General features: G+C 57.3%; 1 protein-coding gene across 1 annotated transcript in view; it reads left to right on the top strand.

The window, feature by feature from the left end:
* The window catches only part of CSPG4 (chondroitin sulfate proteoglycan 4), a 38,652-nt gene extending 27,942 nt beyond the window's left edge, over positions 1-10,710 (top strand). The window contains exons 5-10 of the mRNA XM_034939157.3: positions 133-309; positions 2,001-2,199; positions 2,301-2,435; positions 2,583-2,749; positions 7,163-7,346; positions 7,651-10,710. Coding sequence (XP_034795048.3) covers positions 133-309; positions 2,001-2,199; positions 2,301-2,435; positions 2,583-2,749; positions 7,163-7,346; positions 7,651-9,485 — 2,697 coding nt within the window. The 3' untranslated portion in view covers positions 9,486-10,710. The remainder of the gene's footprint in view (positions 1-132; positions 310-2,000; positions 2,200-2,300; positions 2,436-2,582; positions 2,750-7,162; positions 7,347-7,650) is intronic.
* The last annotated feature ends 11,387 nt before the right edge of the window (positions 10,711-22,097 follow it).

Here is a 22,097-nt window from a genome sequence, read left to right as displayed (position 1 = left end):
CCAAAACTTATGGTCCCCATTTTCTACCAATGGAAAATGAAGCCCTAAAAGAGTCAGTCTCCTCCTGCACCCAAAGGCAGGGCATGAAGGGTGCTGCTGGGGCCTGACTGCCAGCCCTGGGCCTGCCCCTAGGTGGAAGAGCAGCTGATCCGCTACGTGCATGATGGGAGCGAGACACTGACAGACAGTTTTGTCCTGATGGCTAACGCCTCCGAGATGGATCGCCAGAGCCATCCTGTGGCCTTCACTGTCACTGTCCTGCCTGTCAATGACCAACCCCCCATCCTCACTACAAACACAGGCCTGCAGGTGAGAGCATCCCTGGGACCACCCCCATGTCTCCTTCGAGAAAGAGGCCAGCGTCCCCTACTTTGCGACACAGAGCTCCCCCAGCTCTGATCCTCAGTTTCCTCCTCTGCAAAATGGGGACACTGCCACATGCCTCACGGGGTTGTTGGAAGGAGAGAAGTGAGATTGTGCTGAAATAGAATACAGGTGGGAAGTTTTTTTATTGGATGTTTGCAAGTATGGTAGGCAGACTTCTGAGCGGCCACGGGTGGCTCTGCTGTTCCTTCTTCTGTGGCTAAGGACCAGAACATCTGACAGAATCACTTACAAGCCCTTAAGGGCAGGCATCAGGGCGGAAGCTGTTAAGTTTCCCACCTTCACCCAGCACGTGAAGGCTACGGCTTGGGTCCCCAAACTCCTGCACAAGGCTGTTCCACGCCCAGCAGGACAGTGCAGGGAAGGCCCTGGTGAACTTCACTCAGGCAGAGGTAAGGGCCCCACTCTGCAGGTGGAAGTTGAGGCCCAGACATGGGATGGAACTTCTCCATGGTTGCAAAAGTAGTTCTGGTGGAACAGAAAGGGCATGGCTTTACTAAGCCCATATGGCAGGGCTTTGAACGCTAGCTTCTGGGGTGCATCCTCCCCGGTCAGCAGGAGCCACTGAAGTTTCCATAAAGGGCTGACTTGGGCTGTCTCTGACATGGGGTGCCTGGGGCGGGGGTTGGGGGGGCCTTGGTGGTCTAGGATGTGCCCGTAGCGGGTGGCCTGGTGGTGCGGAAGCCGCCGAAGAGTGGGACACAGTGCTCTGGAACCACAGGCCAGGACGGCTGTGTGGCAGCACGGCCACCAGGTGGTGCCATCTACCTGTGTTTGCTCCAGAAGCCTAGTGCTGGGGTCCTGCCCCGCAACATTATGGCCCCTCCTGCCAGGGCTAGGCCTGAGGGCTCCCTGGGGCCAGGGGAGGAAGCCCAGGAATGCCAGAAGGCTCCGTTTTCCGGGCATGTGAGTCCCACTGCAGCTCTGCCCGCAAGTAATTGACCCAGCAAGACTGGTACCAGGACCTCAGGAACAAGGCACCTGCTCTGCTTGCAAGTGGGAGGCCTGAAAAGGGGTCCCCTTTGCCCAACATGAGGAGGGCCCCTAACTGCTCTGGAAGCACCTGGGCCCATCCCACGCTGATTCTGTGCTGCAGAACAGTGCCAACCATCAGCCCCCCACTCTCTGCACCATGCACCCCTCCCTCAGCTGGAAGGAGGGCCCATTTCTAAAATCACCATTCCCACCTGTGCCCAGTCCCGGCCAGGCACACACGGAGGCTCTGAAAGGAGACCCCTGCCCCACCAGTGAGACAGATTAAGGAGCACTGTTGGTCAGCGTTGGGGGTTTCTGGGAGTGAGAACTTGGTGAGGGTAAGAGCTGGGGCCTTCCTGGGTAGGGGACATAAGCTGGCCTTGAGAGACACGCAGGACTAGGGCAGATGGAGAGCAGGGAGGCTGGGCCTGGAGGGTGACCTTCCCTGGGGCCTTCCCTGGGGTGACAGGGAAGGTGAATGCGGGAGGCCTTTGTGCAGGGGAGCCAGAGTGGCGCCAGCCTCGATGCCACCTGAGGGCCTGAGCCGCAGCAGGACTGGAGCCCTGGTGGCAGCCCAGGGCCGGGGAGGAAGGGGTGGGTGAGTGCGGCAAGGCAGAACCTTCACAGGCCTGTGTCCCCAGATGTGGGAGGGGGCCACTGCGCCCATCCCTGCGGAGGCTCTGAGGAGCACGGACGGCGACTCTGGGTCCGAGGATCTGGTCTACACCATCGAGCAGCCCAGCAACGGACGGGTAGTGCTGCGGGGGGCGCCAGGCACCGAGGTGCGCAGCTTCACGCAGGCCCAGCTGGACGGCGGGCTCGTGCTGTTCTCACACAGAGGTGGGTGCTGAGGGCCGGGCCTCGGGTTCCTGCTGCCCACGGGGGTGCCCTGAGATGGGGAGCCGGCTCGGGCCAGCTGGACCCAATGCCCCTGTCCCCAGGATCCCTGGATGGAGGCTTCCGCTTCCGCCTCTCTGACGGCGAGCACACTTCCTCCGGACACTTCTTCCGAGTGACGGCCCAGAAGCAAGTGCTCCTCTCGCTGGAGGGCAGCCGGACACTCACTGTCTGCCCAGGTGGGTGTGCTGATCATGGGCATTCCTGGGTGCCAGGAGCTGGGGCAGAGCTGAGGGTGGCATGCCAGGGTCACGCTGCCTCTTTGCAAACACAGGCCTGGACCTGGCTCCCAGTCAAAATCTGATATCCCCTTTTGCCTCTGGCAGGGTCCGTCCAGCCACTCAGCAGTCAGACCCTCAGAGCCAGCTCCAGCGCAGGCACTGACCCCCAGCTCCTGCTCTACCGTGTGGTGCGGGGCCCCCAGCTAGGCCGGCTGTTCCACGCCCAGCAGGACAGCACAGGGGAGGCCCTGGTGAACTTCACTCAAGCAGAGGTAAGGGCCCAACTTTGCAGCCACCACTCAGATGCCCCCAGCCTCAGGTGGCCGCTGTGCCATGGACATCATGTGGACATGGATGCCAGCTCCAGCATCACTGGCAGCAGACGTTCCCGGGCCTGCCATTGTCCACGCGCTAGTGTCCTGTCCTCCAGGAGCCGCCAGGCTGGCAGGGCAAGTTCATGTTCCCAGAAGGAGGGAGAAGGATGCAGAAAGTCGGGGATACAGGGCCCTAGAGCAGGGCTGGGGTCTTGGGGTATAGCTTCCAGAAGGAAGCTACAGCCAGACCCGAGGGTCTGGAGAGGGGGCACCATGTGGGGGCACTAGTGGTACTCCAGTAGCTGATGAGGGGCAGTGCTTGGTGGGGGATGGAGTTGGACGTGAAGCAGCGGCTGGGCCTGTGGGCAGAGGTGTGAGCCTGGGGCTCAGGTCAAGTGCTAGCCAGAGGCAGAGTGGATCCTAGGGGCAGATGAGCTGATGAAAGGCAGCTGAGTCAGCCAAGAGGGTGAAGCTGCTGTTCATCCGTCCTGGTGGCTTCAGAGACCACCAGGAAGAACTAGAGCTCTCAGCCATGGGTAGCAGCAGACTCTGTGATAACTGTGCCATGGGGGCCAGCCCAGTCATCACTTAAATGAACACCTCTCCCTGAAGACAGAACAGGAGTTGTTCCATAGCAGGGCAGAGCGGGGCAGACTCTTCCATGGGCCATCCCAGGCAGGCGGCACATGTGATGCTCCCGCCAGGAGGCTGCACGGGCATCTGGACCCAGCACATGATGACAGTGAATTCTGGGTAGGGAGTGGTCTTGTGGGGCGCAGAGCTGACTCTCACTCAGGAGCCACAGCATATGGTACTGCCCCAAGTACCTCCTGAGGGGTCCCCCTGCCAGCCTTCAAAAAATGGCAGAGCCCACCCCAGCCCCCTTTCCTAGCTCCCTTGCTGGGCGGGGACTCCTGAGCCTGGCACTCTCCCTCCTGAGAGGCGCAGATGCTATTCAGCAAGTGCAAAGCCAAAGTCCCTGCCCAGCAAGTGGCTCAGATTTGGGCATCTGGAAGGAGGTGGCTTTGACAGGTGGAATAAAGTTTCTTGGGCTTCTCACATCAACACCTCCCAGTCCCGGGTTCTGTATTTCCCTGGCTCCCCACTCCTGCTATGGCCCCCTCCCCACAATGAGATATTTGTCAGGCTGGTGTCTGCAGCTGCTGCGTACCCTCAGTTGCTAGGAGCCTTTGTCAAGAATGCCCAGGAATGGAGAGGACATGGGACCAGGCCATCAGCAACCCTCTTGCACTCTATAGTCCCACGTTACTCAGAGCTTCCCCGTGCCCCAGAAATATGAAGGACTTGATTGAATGGACACCAGGGGGTCAGGCTGGCAGTGCCACCCAGGAAAGCAGGGAAGAGGCTACGTGGGCTACCTGGCCCACTCAGGGAGGAGGGCAGGACTGGGTATTGTCTTGACAGCAGCCGTGTCCCACAACACTAAACTGGGCAGGGAAGGGGTCAGGTGTCCCCATTTTTCAGATAAGGAAACAGGCTCGTGGAGGGCAGGTAACTTTATTCAGAGCACATGGCGAGTAAGAGGCAAAACTTCTGCCTGCGAGTCCAGGATTTCCTTCACTGGAGGACACTGCTTGCTCCCCAGAGCTCAAGACCCTGTGTTTTGTCTCACTCCCACCCACAGAGCTCCTGTACCCAGGCATCAGCTCCCACTCCCACTCCTGGGGGCTCCATTTCCTTCCTGCCCACCATTCAGCCTGGGCCAGAAGTTGCCACTGGCAACTCTAGTCCTGGGCCAGATCTGTCCCACAGACGTGTTTATTTGGCCTACACAAAGCAGCTAATACTTTGAAGTTAATTGTCAACATATAACCTTTGGGAAATTGAACAAAAAACTTGATTCCCATTTTCTTAAAAGGCCTATGTTCCCTCTTACAGCGAAAGCAGAGGAGCAGCCACTTCCTTTATAACAGGTGCTAGCCCCTATTCAGATAGCTCGGCTCTCCTTCAGACTGGGCTCAGCTGCCCTTTAGCCCAGGCTCTGCTCCCCTTAGACCAGGCCCTGCCCCCACCTCAGACTGGGCCCTGCCTCCCCTTAGCCCGGCCCTGCTCTCCCTTAGCCCAGGCCCTGCCCCATCTTAGACGGGGCCCTGCTCCCCTTACTCCGGCCCCTGCTCCCCCTTACTCCGGGTTCTGCTCCTAGAGTCTTCGCAGGTTAAGACCCTGTTAAGTTTCCATGTTACTATTGTGCAAGTCCTGTTTTTCTCTGAGAAGAAAATAGTTCCCAGTGTTTCCTAAAAGGGGAAAATAAGGCCGGGCGCGGTGGCTCACAGCTGTAATCCCAGCACTTTGGGAGGCCAAGGCGGGTGGATCACGAGGTCAAGAGATCGAAACCATCCTGGCTAACATGGTGAAACCCCATCTCTACTAAAATACAAAAAATGAGCTGGGCATGGTGGCATGCATTTATAGTCCCAGCTACTCAGGAGGCTAAGGCAGGGGAATCGCTTGAACCTGGGAGGTGGAGGTGGAGGTTGCAGTGAGCCGAGATCGTGCCACTGCATTCCAGCCTGGGCGACAGAGCAAGACTCCGTCTCAAAAAAAAGGGGGGGGGGGTGGGGAACAAAAGATAGGCCAAAAGAACACATTTTGATTGGAGGTGGAGAAAACCTTTTTTCTTCCTGGAGCGAAGAATATTCTTTGGTGTTGAACTGCAGGCAGCACCATAGAACAGCAGGTGTGTCTGGAGTGGAGGTGAGGGGAGTTGAGGTTGCAGGGGTGATATGGTCACAGCCAGGCCTTAGTGGTCAGATGGGGAGACACTGCACTATGTGAGCCAAAGAGCCCCATAATCTTCCCTTTCAAAAGGCTCACTCTGGCTGCTGTGTTAAGAACAAAATGTAATGGGCGGAGGACTGCAGCTGGGACACAGGAAGCTGTTACGATAATCCAGGTGAGAGATGAGGTGGTTTGAGGGAAAGAGAGGATGCAAGGGTGGTTCCAAGGGTTTGGCCTGAGCCCTTGAAAACGGAGCTATAGTCTCTGAAGCAGGATGACTGTAGGAGGTGGGGGCCGATCGGGAGTGCAGCCGGGACAGGTTGAGTTTGAGGTGTCTATTAGATATCGGCAGAGGTGGCTGGAAACATGAATCTGGGGTTCAGGGGAGAGCAGGCTAGGCTGGAGCTACAAATAAGGGGGTCTCAGCACAGCTGGCATTTGAGGCCAGGAGACTGAATAAGGACCCATGGAGAGTGCCTGTAGACAGAAAAGAGCCTGGAGACCTGGCCATAAGATGTTGGGGAGAAGAGGAGGACCAGCCAGGAGAGTCTGTGAGGTAGGAGGAACCCCAGAGTGAAGTATCCCAGAGCCTGTGGCTCTCTTGGAGGAAGGGTTGCTTGGCGGCACCAGTGCCATTGAGCAGTTAAGAGGAGGCTGAGAGCCGACCGCTGGATCCAACAACACGGAGGCCTCTGGTGCCCTTGGCAAAAGGAGATGTGGCGATGGGGGAGCAAAATCCTGGGTAGAGAGACCCAAGAATGCCTGGGGGAGAGTGTGGACTATGCTTTTTGAAGTTTTGCTGCAAAGAGAAGCAAAGGGGCAGGGGTGAAGTTGGTGGAAAATGTGAAGTCAAGAATAGTTTTTTCTGGCCAGGTGCAGTGCCTCCTGCCTGTAATCCTAGCACTTTGGGAGGCCGAGGCAAGTGGACCGCTTGAGCCCAGAAGTTCAAGACCAGCCTGGGCAACATAGTGAGACCCTGTCTCAACAAACAATAAAAAAAATTAGCTGGGTGTGGTGGCATGTGCCTGCAGTCCCCGCTACTTGGGAAGCTGAGGTGGGAGGATCGCTTGAGCCCTGGAGGTCGAGGCTGCAGTGAGCCATGATCACGCCACTGCAGTCCAGTCTGGGCAATAGAGCAAGACCCTGTCTCAAAATAATAATAATAATAATTAATTAAATAGCTTTAATGTAAGTGAGACAAAAGAATAGCATAGTTGCATAATGAAGGGAATGATGCATCTGGGGGGAAACTGACACCATATGAGAAAGCCAAGAGACAGAAGTGGTGTCTTCAGAAGGCAAGAGGGGATAGGATCCTGTGCACAAGAGGAAGTACTCGCTTTAGAGAGCAGCACAGACAGATCATTGCATTCCCCAGAGGTCAGAGAAATTAGGCGATTTCCCCAGGGTGGCAGAGTTGGGGTTTGAGCCCAGGCTCCGGCTCCAGAGCCCAGCTCTGCACTGCATTGCCTGATGTGACCCAGTGAGTTAGTGAGGGAGACAGCGGGTCACACGCACAGATCTGGGCACACCCAGGAGAGCCCAGAGTGGGGCCTGAGGAGACAGAAGTGCTCAGTGTCTGGACAACACAGGCTGGACCTGCCTCTCACCCCACGATGGTGTCTCCCCTAGGTCTACGCTGGGAATATTCTGTATGAGCATGAGATGCCCCCCGAGCCCTTTTGGGAGGCCCATGATACCCTAGAGCTCCAGCTTTCCTCGCCGCCTGCCCGGGACGTGGCCGCCACCCTTGCTGTGGCTGTGTCTTTTGAGGCTGCCTGTCCCCAGCGCCCCAGCCACCTCTGGAAGAACAAAGGTGAACAGCATGATAAGCTGGCAAGATTGCGGGGAGGGACAATGGGAGAGGCCCAGGAGGAGGGGACACAAGGCCAGGGTCAGCAGCTCCTGTCTCAGCCCCCAGGACCTGGGAAGTCACAGGGAGGGTGAGTGGGGAAGCTTTGACATCACAGCGGGGACATAGTCCTTGTCCTCCTGGGAACCCTGAGCCCCACCCTGGAGGTTGGGGGGAGGCACATCCTTGCCCTGAGGCACCCCCAGCTGAGGGTCCATCACTCTCCCCTCAGTGGGCTGGACCCTCATAGCCTACGTCCCACCCCCAGGTCTCTGGGTCCCCGAGGGCCAGCGGGCCAGGATCACCGTGGCTGCTCTGGATGCCTCCAATCTCTTGGCCAGCGTTCCATCACCCCAGCGCTCAGAGCATGATGTGCTCTTCCAGGTCACACAGTTCCCCAGCCGGGGCCAGCTGTTGGTGTCCGAGGAGCCCCTCCATGCAGGGCAGCCCCACTTCCTGCAGTCCCAGCTGGCTGCAGGGCAGCTAGTGTATGCCCACGGCGGTGGGGGCACCCAGCAGGATGGCTTCCACTTTCGTGCCCACCTCCAGGGGCCAGCAGGGGCCTCCGTGGCTGGACCCCAAACCTCAGAGGCCTTTGCCATCACGGTGAGGGATGTAAATGAGCGGCCCCCTCAGCCACAGGCCTCTGTCCCACTCCGGCTCACCCGAGGCTCTCGTGCCCCCATCTCCCGGGCCCAGCTGAGTGTGGTGGACCCAGACTCAGCTCCTGGGGAGATTGAGTACGAGGTCCAGCGGGCACCCCACAACGGCTTCCTCAGCCTGGTGGGTGGTGGCCTGGGGCCCGTGACCCGCTTCACGCAAGCCGATGTGGATTCGGGGCGGCTGGCCTTCGTGGCCAACGGGAGCAGCGTGGCAGGCATCTTCCAGCTGAGCATGTCTGATGGGGCCAGCCCACCCCTGCCCATGTCCCTGGCTGTGGACATCCTACCATCCGCCATCGAGGTGCAGCTGCGGGCACCCCTGGAGGTGCCCCAAGCTTTGGGGCGCTCCTCACTGAGCCAGCAGCAGCTCCGGGTGGTTTCAGATCGGGAGGAGCCAGAGGCAGCATACCGCCTCATCCAGGGACCCCAGTATGGGCATCTCCTGGTGGGCGGGCGGCCCGCCTCGGCCTTCAGCCAACTCCAGATAGACCAAGGCGAGGTGGTCTTTGCCTTCACCAACTTCTCCTCCTCTCATGACCACTTCAGAGTCCTGGCACTGGCTAGGGGTGTCAATGCATCAGCCGTAGTGAACGTCACTGTGAGGGCTCTGCTGCATGTGTGGGCAGGTGGGCCATGGCCCCAGGGTGCCACCCTGCGCCTGGACCCCACCGTCCTAGATGCTGGCGAGCTGGCCAACCGCACAGGCAGTGTGCCGCGCTTCCGCCTCCTGGAGGGACCCCGGCATGGCCGCGTGGTCCGCGTGCCCCGAGCCAGGACGGAGCCCGGGGGCAGCCAGCTGGTGGAGCAGTTCACTCAGCAGGACCTTGAGGACGGGAGGCTGGGGCTGGAGGTGGGCAGGCCAGAGGGGAGGGCCCCTGGCCCCGCAGGCGACAGTCTCACTCTGGAGCTGTGGGCACAGGGCGTCCCGCCTGCTGTGGCCTCCCTGGACTTTGCCACTGAGCCTTACAATGCTGCCCGGCCCTACAGCGTGGCCCTGCTCAGTGTCCCCGAGGCTGCCCGGACGGAAGCAGGGAAGCCAGAGAGCAGCACCCCCACAGGCGAGCCAGGCCCCATGGCATCCAGCCCTGAGCCTGCTGTGGCCAAGGGAGGCTTCCTGAGCTTCCTTGAGGCCAACATGTTCAGCGTCATCATCCCCATGTGCCTGGTACTTCTGCTCCTGGCGCTCATCCTGCCCCTGCTCTTCTACCTCCGAAAACGCAACAAGACGGGCAAGCATGACGTCCAGGTCCTGACTGCCAAGCCCCGCAACGGCCTGGCTGGTGACACCGAGACCTTTCGCAAGGTGGAGCCAGGCCAGGCCATCCCGCTCACAGCTGTGCCTGGCCAGGGGCCCCCTCCAGGAGGCCAGCCTGACCCAGAGCTGCTGCAGTTCTGCCGGACAGCCAACCCTGCCCTTAAGAATGGCCAGTACTGGGTGTGAGGCCTGGCCTGGGCCCAGATGCTGATCGGGCCAGGGACAGGCTTGCCCATGTCCCGGGCCCCATTGCTTCCATGCCCGGTGCTGTCTGAGTATCCCCAGAGCAAGAGAGACCTGGAGACACCAGGGGTGGAGGGTCCTGGGAGATAGTCCCAGGGGTCCCGGACAGAGTGGAGTCAAGAGCTAGAACCTCCCTCAGCTCACTCCGAGCCTGGAGAACTGCAGGGGCCAAGGTGGAGGCAGGCTTAAGTTCAGTCCTCCTGCCCGGAGCTGGTTTGGGCTGTCAAAACCAGGGTAACCTCCTACATGGGTCATGACTCTGGGTCCTGGGTCTGTGACCTTGGGTAAGTCGCGCCTGACCCAGGCTGCTAAGAGGGCAAGGAGAAGGAAGTACCCTGGGGAGGGAAGGGACAGAGGAAGCTGTTCCTGGCTTTTCCACTCCAACCCAGGCCACCCTTTGTCTCTGCCCCAGAGTTGAGAAAAAAACTTCCTCCCCTGGTTTTTTAGGGAGATGGTATCCCCTGGAGTAGAGGGCAAGAGGAGAGAGTGCCTCCAGTTTAGAAGGCATAAGCCAATAGGATAATATATTCAGGGTGCAGGGTGGGTAGGTTGCTCTGGGGATGGGTTTATTTAAGGGAGATTGCAAGGAAGCTATTTAACATGGTGCTGAGCTAGCCAGGACTGATGGAGCCCCTGGGGGTGTGGGATGGAGGAGGGTCTGCAGCCAGTTCATTCCCAGGGCCCCATCTTGATGGGCCAAGGGCTAAACATGCATGTGTCAGTGGCTTTGGAGCAGGCTAGGCTGGGGCTCATCGAGGGTCTCAGGCCGAGGCCACTGCAGTGCCAGTGCCCCCCTGAGGACTAGGGCAGGCAGCTGGGGGCACTTGGTTCCATGGAGCCTGGATAAACAGTGCTTTGGAGGCTCTGGACAGCTGTGTGGTGTTTGTGTCTTAACTATGCACTGGGCCCTTGTCTGCGTCGGCTTGCATACAGAGGGCCCCTGGGGTCGGCCCTCCGGCCTGGCCTCAGCCAGTGGGATGGACAGGGCCAGGCAGGCCTCTGAACTTCCACCTCCTGGGGCCTCCCAGACCTCCTGTGCCCCCACCTGTGTGGGCAGGTGGGCCAGTCTTCGGGTGATGGGACCAAACCCCTTCAGTTCAGTAGAGAAAGGCTAGGTCCTCTACAAAGAGCTGCAAGACAAAAATTAAAATAAATGCTCCCCACCCTAGATTTATTAGCCTGAGTTTCGACCTCCATACCCCTGTCCTTCCCCAGCCACCTCTCAAGGGGTTGCAGCAGCAAAGTGAAGGGAGTGGGGGGACTTGGAGATCCCAAGGCTGGGACATGGTACCAAGGGGGAGGGGGAGGAGAACCACCACAGGTGCCTCCTAGAAACTTTTACAAGGAAGGCTTCTGCTGGTGTCCACCCTCCCAACAGGAGGACCAAGTGTGCTGCTTCTCAAAGCCAGAGGAAGCAGCAAGGATTCAGAAAAGCCAGGCATCCCCGCACGTGGCCTGAGAGGCCAGCAGTGGGTTACAGAGGGGTTCTGAGGCCGCGGCATCTCCAGAAGGCCCTCTCTGAGTTACTGAGTCACCACCCTCTAGACCTCTCTTGAGGGTGTCGCAGGGTTGGGGGCAATGGAGACAGATTCTGGGTCCCAGGGGATATGCCTGGCCTTGACAGTAGACTGAAGAGAGGAAGAGAAATGTGAGAGGCCTCTGAGTGCAGCCAGGGTCAGTGGGTGGGAAGCCCTGGCCAGCCTCTGGCAGTTGACCTGCATCTGGGGACCAGAGTCACCTCTTCCCTGCGTCCCAACATCTGAAACATTTGAACCAGGAATGAGAGCAAGAGAGAAGTCTCCTCCCCACCCTGCCCCTGGACCGCCCCTCCTATGACGCTTCTCGCATCTCAGCGTCCAGCCTCCTAGGTCCTCCTCCACTCTGAGAGGCTTCGGGCAGGAGGCCAGGTACATCCTGCTGTTAGGGCCCCCAGAGGACCCAGGGGAGACTAAGAGTCAGGGAGAGGAAGAGGGCTGTCACACAGCAAGGCGCTTCTTGCCACACTGAAAAGCAGGACTCCCCAGGGAGGGTGACCAGGGCCCCAGAGATCCCTCTGCACCCTGAGCTCACCGTGCACAGGGCTCCGCGTGAGCCTGCTCCGTTCCTTCTACAAGCCTGGTCTCTCTGGCGCCCCAGGCCAGCCTGAGGCAGGGGCCTGGCCAAGGGTGTCTCTACACCACATCCCCTCCCAGGAGCTCAGGCTGGAGCCTCAGGGCCCTGATATCTGGAGCAAGTCTCTACCCAGGGTGACCAGTTTCCCTGGAAGTGTAAGCTGAGAAGAGGGTGAGAGACCCAGCAGGCAGGATCTGGCCTGGTCTCCGATTTCCCCCAGAGGACTGAGGACACACTCTGTTCACATAGCCTGGCCCGGCCTGCCCTGCCCCCAGGGAGCTGGCACCAGCTGACACCGTTCCAGCTCCTCTGAGCCCATGCAGGACAGTGGGCTGGCACCCAGGGCACTGTGCCAGCAGCTCTGCTAGGACCTGGGAGAGGGTCTTTCATGGGCACACCAGAGCTGAGAACCCAACCTAAACGTGGGACCTTGGTTTATGTAAATCCCTTTCCCCAGGGCTTAAGGGGCTTGTCTCCACTTTACAAAGTAACTCACCATCCCCCTCCTTTAAGGAGCCAGTTCCTCCCAGGCGCTGGAGATAACAGCCAACCCATGTGCAAGTGTTCAGGAATGTCTGGGAGCTCCTGACCCTCTCCACACAAACAAACATACACAAATCCATAATGTGCCTTTGTGCACGCCATTGTGTATATGAGCACAGGCTCATGCATGACCTTCAGACACACAACACAGAGATAAATACCTACCTACCTAAGACACAAACGCATACGCGGGGGCACACACAAATTTCAGAAGTATATGCTCCTTACCTGGGGCCCCCTGCAGTCCCAGCCAGCCTAGTCGCGCAAAGGAGTCAGGATTTTCTGCCCATTAAGGCACTCAAGCTGACATCAGCAGAATTGCAAAGTGAGCCCACAGGTGGGGGAAGGGGACAGGGTAGGAGTTGCCAGAGGGGCCCAGATCCCCAGGACCCCAGCTTAGAAACCCTGCCCACCACCCTAAGTGGCTCAGTCTCTCAGGTGCTAGAGAAGGGGCTCCCTCTGAGCCCTTCCCTGCATCCTAGAAGCCAGTCCTTTAAGCAGATTGCTCTGGCAGCCAGGGAGCCCACTGAGCTGGCACACTCATCCCCCAATAGGAAGCCAGAGAAGTGCTTCTGCCACCCCACACCGACCTCCCCTGACCAATGAGAACTGCCAGGGCTGCTGGCATCTTCCTCCAGGCCCTGAAGATTCCAGATCTCAAAGAGGTGGAGGTTCTTCCTGGGCAGAACTCCAGACGTCTCTGGTTGGATCTCCCATTCCTGGCCGTAACATGTCGGGAAGCCCTGGTAAGTAGTTGGGACCAAGGTAGAGAACCAGACCCGCTGGGCTCCTCTACACAGCTCCACTCCGACCCTAGGGCCTCTCATAGGTAACGCCATCCCTGTGGAGTTACCGCTAAGATTGGTCAGGCAATAGCCAGAGCATTTTGTGCCAAAAATGCAGTGGAAGATGTAGATAGGAATCCAATCAGCCCTTCCTGAAGAGCCGCAGGCATGCCATTGAATAACTACCTAACCCTGACATGTGCCTTCACCCAGCGGTGTGAGCAGGCCAGTGAGGGGAAGCGCAGAGTGGGAGGGCTCACTGCCTCTGTCTGCTTCCTCCTCAGAGAAGGAGGGTCCTTTCCATGGAAGGCCCAGCCACATGGCAGCTAAAGCTGGGCATGTTCAGCTACATCCTGGTTACATTTCTATTCTCAGTGTAATGAATTACAGTATTTAACTGATGGCTACTAGCCTCACAAAGGGCATCAGCTCCTTGGAGGGCCCTCTGTGGCCACCAAGATAATTGGTGGGTTGTGTTGTGTTCCTTCATGTTCCAGATGTCCTGTGAGCCCCTAGAGACAGAAGCAACCCTGGATTAAATCGCCCAGTTGCCAAGAAGGACTTTTTTACCCAAACACAGCCTCAGCAGGGGACTAGGATAGTTACCCTGCCTGCCAACCTGAGATCGGCGCTCTGTTAGTCCAGAGCCTGGAGCTAATCCCAAGGCTTCCTTCTGATGCCTGGTGAGATTGCAAAGGACCCAAGAGACACAGTCTCTGGGTCTTGCAGACTCAAATGCAATGAGTCGCCTAAGTCTTTGCTGCTCAAAGTGGAGTCCATGAACTGGTAGCACCGGCATTACCTGGGAGCTTGTTGGAAGTGAAGACTCTCAGGCCCTACCCCAGAGTAGCTGAATCAGACTGTGTTTTAACAAGGTCCCTGGTGATTAGAAGACACATGACACAGTGTAAGTCCTGACTGAAGTCTTCCTCTCACCCTTTAATTAGGGGACACTAAAATGGGAGAGGCAGGGCCCAGACCAAGATCATACAGTGAGCTAGTGGCTGAGCTGGAAGAGGGGTCAGACCTCGAGCCCTGTCCCAGGGTTTTCTATTCCACTTCAGCTCTCACTCTTGCAAAGACCCCACATCCGCTGCAGGTTTGGAGGGATGGGTTCTGACATGGGTTCCTTCCCCAGGGGACTCCAGTGAGGACAAGAGAGGGAAGCAGAGGAGGGTAAGACCAGCAGCCAGATCTGATCCAATGGGGAGGCTCTGCAGGAAACAGCCTACTCCCATCCTTACCTCCCAAAGATGGGGCCCTGGGAAGTGCAGTAGCCCCAGCACCCCACCTTCTGTAATCTGGCTGCTCCTTCCCTTCCTGTCCCTTCCCTGCCCATCTGGTCTCACCTGTCAGGGGAAGAGATGAAGGGAAGTGTCCGGCCAATGTCACCAGTCAGTGCCTGTGTCACACACAGGGCCTCCCCCATGGAGGAGCAGGGCAGCCAGCAGGAGAGGGGAAAGAAGCCACCTGTCACACTGCCAGCCAGGCCTGGTCAGAAGGAGGGCATGGGACACCCAGAGCTCTCTGTCCCGCAGAGGTGCCCCACTGTCTCTCCTGTTCACAGAAGGAATGCTGGTCTATGGCCCCCAGCCTGTGGGCTATCCTGGTGCTGGGAGTGCCTTTGGGACCCCCACCAACTCCACTCCCCTCCTGGGTTGTTGAGCCAAAGCCCAGGTGAAGGCCCCAGACCCCACACCCTGCAGTAGGCATCGTTCAATTCTATACACTCCACTAAGGCAGTGTGTAGCCTGGCCTAGCCACTGCTGTGCCCATGCTGGGTACACAGTAGATGTCCAGCAAACATCTACTGCCAGAACACAGCACCCCCTTCCCTCAGACATGCCCTCAAGCCAAGAGGCCTCTGACCACCCATCCTACCCAGACCTCTCCTGGGTTCCCACTCTGGCTCCCCTGCTCCTCTCACCCCCAGGGTTGCTGGCTGGGCTCTTGATGGCTGCTCTGGCCCCAGATCTCTGCTAGGGCCCAGGCTGACCTGGCCCCAGGCCCTGAGTTTCTGTGGGGTGGATTTAATCTTTCCCTCCCAGACGCTTCAGAGCTCACTGCACACCTCCTTCAGACTCGCCCGTGGCTCCCTCCCACCCAGACACCTGAGGTCATTCTGCCTGAACGTGTTCTGCCTATAGGGTCTATCTCAGAACCCTATGGGCAGAACACGTTCACCAAATCACACGTGGGGGCTCACCACAGAAAGAAGCAAAGTTAAGTGGGGCAGGAGGAGGAGATGACCCCAAACCCCCTTACACTCAGCCTCCCCCTGCCCAACAGCCCTCCTGAGAACATCCAGGCTCATGGGGCGCTGTGCCAGCCGGGCTAACCACTCACAGGGCTCACTTGATCCCAACCTTCGGGGGCAAGGGGCAGAGCAGAGCCACGGATGCCCTCACCTCTCTCCCACCCAGACGACCCTGCATTCAATCAGGGGGCCCAGAGAAGAGGTGTGACTCAACCATAGTCACAAAGCAATTCACCGGCAGAGCTAGGCCTCCTAGAGGCTTGAAACACTTCCAGATGCCAAAGATATGTCTCTCAGCAGTGGGATGCCCAACACCTGGAGAGGCATCGGGGCCAGGCAATGGGCCAGGGATGCCAGACATGCTGGCCAGGGCAGAGACCTTCAAGAACCAGACTGCGGCAGGGGAGCCTTGTTGAGTCTTGTTGGGGAAGGTGGCGCCTGTGCTGGGGTGACCTAAAGAGCTGCTGGGCAGGTGGGCGAGGCTGGCAGAGCCTGAGCGCTCCTGGAAGTCAGTGACTCAGGTAGAAAGGCCCCTTCTGAGTCAGCCCTGCTAAAAGGTTGCCTTGTGAGTACTGCACCTGGACAAGCAACTGGGGCAAGGCCCAGGGACTCCACGAAGGTTCAAGGCCCCAGGACTTCTGCTCCCTAATCTGCCCTGAGAAGCTCAGAGTCTGGGGGCAGAACACATGAACTGAAGGAAGGAGGGCAGAGGCAGTGACTGTCCACTTGGTGAGCTTGTACAAGTCCACCCACCTGTTCTAACTCAAGAAGGGACCACTGGTTCGAGAGAGTATTGAGCCAGGCCTGGGAGCTCAGTGCCTGCTTTCTGCCTAGAAGCCCTCCTCCTGTCCCTTCCAGCATTCATGCTATGTGTCTGGCCAGAGGGCCCCAGCCCAGCTTCTGCCCTCTCTCTGAGTGAAGATCTACCAAAACAGTATAACTGACCAAGGTTTCTTTCCAAAGGGTTAGTGTTAAGGCAAAGCTCTTAGAACAGCCCCTCACACACAGTAAATGCTCAATAAATGTTGGCCTTTTTGTTGTTGTTGTTCGTTTTTTTGGGGTTTTTTTTGTTCGTTTTGTTTTGTTTTGAGGCAGAGTCTCACTCTGTCGCCCAGGCAGATGTGCAGTGGCACGATCTTGGCTCGCTGCAAGCTCCGCCTCCGAGATTCACGCCGTTCTCCTGCCTCAGCCTCCCGAGTAGCTGGGACTTCAGGCGTCTGCCACCACGCCCGGCTAATTTTTTTTTCTGTTTTTTGGTAGAGACGGGGTTTCGCCGTGTTAGCCAGGATGGTCTCGATCTCCTGACCTCGTGATCCACCCACCTCGGCCTCCCAAAGGGCTGGGATTACAGGCGTGAGACACCGTGCCCGGCTTTTTTTTTTTTTAAATACGGAGTCTCGCTCTGCCACCCAGGCTGGAGTGCAGTGGCGTGATCTCAGCTCACTGCAACCTCCGCTTCCCAGGTTCAAGCGATTCTCCTGCCTCAGCCTCCCGAGTAGCTGGGACTACAGGTGCATAACACCATGCCCGGCTAATTTTTGTATTTTTAGTAGAGGCACGGTTTCACCATGTTGGCCAGGCTGGTCTCAAACTCCTGACCTCAAGTGATATGCCCGCATCTGCTTTCCAAAGTGCTGGGATTACAGGCAAAAGCCACCACGCCAGGCCGACCATTCTTATTATTGGTGTTATGATGGTTCCTCCTATTGAATGGCCCAGCATATGGGTCTGGCATGTTGTAGGTGCTTGACAAATGGTAGAAGCTGACGTTATTGTTATTATCATAATTTATGGCAGCTATCTCAGTGCCCGACACATAGTAGGTGCCGAACAAATGCTCAGTCCTTCTTTTGGATGGCCGAATGCGTGTGTTCCCCATCTGGCAAAGAGAGACGCAGGGACATTCTTCACTGGGCTGTGGCAGGGAGTGAAGTGAGGTGTGCAGCAAGGGATCCAGTTCTGGGTAGGAGCAGCTGGCAGTGCCACTCTGCCCTTCCTTCCTGCACACCCACCTCACTGATTCGGAAGGCTCTCCCTGAGGTTGGGGGTGGAGTGAGTGGGGACCATCTGGCCTACATGGTGGGGAGGTCTTGGCCTCAGGGATCCAAGAGGGAGGAGCCCCAAAGAACCTGACTGCCCAGGTGGAAGGGGCAGGCCCCTCCTGGAACACAGGGGCTGTCTGGGCTGGGCCCTGAAGAAGGAGGAGAGCTGAGCCTAAGGCAGGGTGGGAGGTGGGAAGGACAATGCAGAGCCAGAGGACGCGGACCCTGGCCTCCAGGGTAAGAAGGGGCACTGGAGAGCAGGCTGAGAAGCCACTGTGGAGCTCCTGGCCCGACAGCGAGGAGCCCCTGGAATGAACCCGGTGCTGGGCTGAGAGTGAGGTCTTACGCCACTGCCCGCCTTCCAGGGCCAGCCCTTTAAGATGCAGAACTTGCAGGGGGGAGAGGGGGCACTGCTGGGGCACTGGACCAGATGTCTACACCCAATTGTCCCCAGCTTAAATGGCCTCAGTTGCCCAATTACCCAGCAGTCACCCTAGAAGCCTTTGGAGCTGGCCAGGATGGGCCACCACCACGCCTCATACACACACACTCCACACCCCACCCAGCTGATGCCGGCCCAACTGGCTGGGTTTCAATGCCAGGGAGGAAAGAGGCTGCCTGCTCTACTGGTGGGGACAGCACGGCGCCCTGCTAGTAAGGAAGGTCAGGAAGGGGCTCTCTGGGTCCTCCAGAGGGCTGAGCAGACTGGTGCACACCCCTCTTCCACCCCTTCACACCCCATCCCTTGCTGAGAAAGAGGGAAATACTTCCCAGAACGAGTCATTGGGTCCCCAGGGGTGTGGGAAATGACATCAGGGAGTAGGCACGCATTTAGCCATCAGCTGCTGTGGCAACGTACACATGCACACGTATCCACAGGACTGCCACATGCAGCCGCGCACAAAGGCATGTGCAGACACTCACTGACACGGTGGTGGACATGTGCAAACCAGCACCTACACACATGCCCTCCCCAGAGACCTGCAGACACAGCCATGCAGACCTCCTCAGTCACCTACTGGGAGCCAGGCACTGTGCCGGAGCTGGAGATACAGCAGTGAGCAAGACAGACAGACACCAACTCCCCAGAAAGCTGCTTTCTACTGCGGGAGACAGACCAGAAACAGCTACATTTAAAATATAACCTTTGAACTGAAGTATCCACACATGAGACTGTGTGATGCTGGAGTCCACTGGAAGGCAAAGGGTGTGGGGGAGTAAAATAGGGACCCAATGTTGAGAATTGTTGGAGCCAAGAGGTGGGCATGTGGGGTTCTGTTATATTCGTTTCTCTACTTTTGTGTATGTTTGAAACTTTTTTTTTTTTTTCTGAGACATAGTCCCACTCCTTTGCCCAGGCTGGAGTGAAGTGGTGCAATCTTGGCTCACTGCAACTTCCGCCTCCCAGGCTCAAGCGATTCTCCTGCCTCAGCCTCTTGAGTAAGTGGGATTACAGGTATGCACCACCACGCTCAGCTAATTTTTGTATTTTTAGTAGAGATGGGGTTTTGTAATGTTGGCTAGGCTGGTCTCAAACTCCCGACCTCAGGTGATCCGCCCACTTCAGCCTCCCAAAGTGGTGGGTATGAGCCTCCGTGCCAGGCCTGTATTTGCTTGGGAGACTGAGGCAGGAGAATCGCTTGAGCCCAGGAGGCAGAGGTTGCAGTGAGCTGAGATCACGCCAATGCACTCCAGCCTGGGTGACAAAAATAAATAAATAAGAGTTAAATACATACACATTTATAATTGGCAGCTGGTAATAAGTAAAATGAAGAAAAAATAAGGCAGGGTAAGGAAACAGAGGGACGAGGAAGTTTCATTAGATTTCAGGGTCAGGGAAGGCTTCTCCAAGGAGGTGACATTTATGCAGAGATCTGAATTAATTGAGGTGAGAACCACATGTTTATCTGGGAGGAAGAACATGCAAGACAGAGAAGACAGCAAATGCAAAGGCCCTGAGGTCTGAGCAAACGCAGAAGAGGAAACCAGCCGACCAATGAGTCTGGAGTTCCATGACCGAAGTGCAGAGGGGTCTGACGCAAGACCAGGAAGGAGCCTTGTGGGTTGTGCTAGGAGTTTGGAAACTTTCCTAAGTATGGCAGGAAGCCCTGAGGTTGAAAGCAGGGGAGAGACATGATTTGATTTAGAATATGGTTTTAAGGCTGGGCGTGGTACTCACACCTGTAATCCCAGCACTTTGGGAGGCCGAGGCGGGTGAATCACTTGAGGTCAGGAGTTCAAAACTAGCCTGGCCAACATGGTGAAACCCCATCTCTACTAAAAATACAAAAAAAATTTAGCCAGGCAAGGTGGTGAATGCCTGTAATCCCAGCTACTCGGGAGGCTGAGGCAGAAGAATTGCTTGAACCCAGAAGGCGGAGGTTGCAGTGAGCCAAGATCAAACCATTGCACTCCTGCCTGGGCAACACAGTGAGACATCGTCTTTAAAAAAAAAAAAAGAATATGGTTTTAAAAGTTCACTCTGAGCTGTGCACAGTGGCTTATGCCTATAATCCCAGCTATGCAGGAACCTGAGGCAGGAGAATCACTTGAGTCCAGGAGTTTGAGACTAGACTGGACAATATAGCAAGACCCTGTCTCTAAAAAAAAATACATATTTTTATATATGTGTATATGCACGTGTGTGTATATGTATAAATATATATATATATACATTCACATGTTTTTGTAAAAGATCACTGTGGCCCCTGTTAGACCATTAGGGAGCAGGAGAGGCAGCAGAAGGGCAGCTTGGAGGCTGCTGCAATAGTCCAGGTAAGCCTAGTGGTTTGGACCCAGGTGGTGAGAGCATTACATTTGGGGTCTCATTTGATGGACTAACAAGGCTGTGCTTGTGGATGGGATGTGGAATGAGAGAAAGAGAGGAGCCAGGCATGAGCCCAAGGTGGGCCTGAGGTTCGGGGGAGAGGAATTGTCTTTTCCAGGCTGAGGAACACAGGGAAAAGCTCGTGTGGCTGAATGACTATAGGTACCAAGCGCCAGCGCCACCACAGGGACATACACGCAGGTAGGTACAGGTGCACACACTGACAGGCACCTGCAACCACACAGGTGGGTCCACACACTCCAGGTACCAGATGCAGGCAGAGACTCCATCACCCCACCTCTGCCTGCCCCACCTGACACCCCAGCCCAGCCCCAGGGCCAGAGCCCTTTTTGGCTCAGCACTCACAAGCCCCCTTCCCCGAGTCTCGACATTTTCCTGCCAGCTCTCACTGCCCCCATATTGTCTCCTGGAGTAAGGAGGCTCCTGACTGAGTTCTTCTCAGAGACCAGAGTCCTGCTCCTGCCCCCGGCTCACTGCCCATGGCCTCACCTGTCTAGCCCCCTCCTCCACAGCCAGAACCTGACCCCATGCCCCAGCCTCGGGCCTTCCAGAAAATTATCTCTCCACAAATATTTGCTCAGCACTCTCTGTGGGCCAAGCCCTCTGACCTTTCACCCACTGACTTGAAGGAACACAGCCACCTCCACCCAATACCCACCACCTGCCCCTCACGGCCACCTGCCCCTCTCCCTCCCCATTCCCTTCGATTCCCAGCACCCTTGTGTTCACACTGCAGCAGGACAGTGGCCCCCGCCACGCCTAGCCCCCCAGCCTTCAAAAGGCAGCCTGGTGCAGTGGGAAGGGCACAGCTCCAAGTGCAGGCAGACCTCAGCCCAGGCCTGCCATGGGGCAGGTGTGCAATCTCGCAGTGACTCAATGCCTCTGAGCCACCGTCTGCTGGAAAATGTTGACAATAGGAGTTCCTACCTTCCAAACAATCGTGGTACCAGCACAGAGGACTGAAAAAATGGTAGCTCTTGTGCACTCAGGCCCACCCAACCTGGCTGACCTGTGTGGCTTTGAGGATGCAGCCGGCCTGAGGCAGTGACAGCATCCACACTCGTGAACTCGTGGCCATGTGTAATCGTGATAACCATCGCTTGAGTGATGCTGGAGGAAACTGAGGCTGAATGATGACCTTACATGAGGTCACCCAGTGAATCTGTTTATGGGAAGCATTGGGTATGAGACTGGGGCTCTTAACCTTGGGCTGTGCTATCCTGTATATGTTGGTATATGTAACTGTTAGTGGCCCAGTGGACCCCTCCTGCCCTGGATGACAAGTACAATGACAGCCAAGGACCCCAAGGAATCTGCTCCCCACGGAGGCAGTGTGGCAACACGGGGCAAGGTTAAAGGTCTGGGGGCGGTTGGGGCCCTGGTTCCAGGCCCAGCTCTGCCAACTACCCACTGTGTGGCTTTAAAGGGCTTGCCCAGTCAGTTTTCCAACCTATGAAGTGGGGGTACCAATATTCTTAGCACTCTCTCTCCCCAGGGCTGCTCCAGCTCTACTCAGGCTGATGACCCCACCTGCTCCTCAGTGGCGCTGGCTGTGCAGGCACTGCCCAGATGATGTGTTCTGCTCACGTCACCCTCGTAACAGCCATCTGGAACTCCCCTCTCAGTGGAGAAACAGAAGCATGAAGCAGTTAAGAAACATCCCTACAGCAAGGCCACACTGGTCAGAATCTGCACTTGCCTCCGGGTGGTAGAGGGAAAGGAATGGGGTTGGGGTGGGGGCTGCTGCTATCTGGGGGCAGCAGGGCTATATGGAGGAGCCTCATACTCCCTTGCTCCAACCCCAGAGCACTCCTGCCAAATGGCAGCAAGGGGTGCGGGTCAGCCCAGAAGAGGCTCCAGGTGCCTCCAGGCTTCAGCCAGCCTCCAACACCCAGCCCTGGCACTGGCCATCTGCCTCTCAGCACAGGTAGCCCAGGGCTGGGTACTGTTTCGCACCAGCCTTGGCTA

This window comes from Pan paniscus, chromosome 16, assembly GCF_029289425.2.
Source record: "Pan paniscus chromosome 16, NHGRI_mPanPan1-v2.0_pri, whole genome shotgun sequence".
NCBI classification, from domain to species: Eukaryota; Metazoa; Chordata; class Mammalia; order Primates; family Hominidae; genus Pan; species Pan paniscus.
Note: the sequence above shows the minus strand (reverse complement) of the source record. Positions and strands in the feature narration are given on the sequence as shown.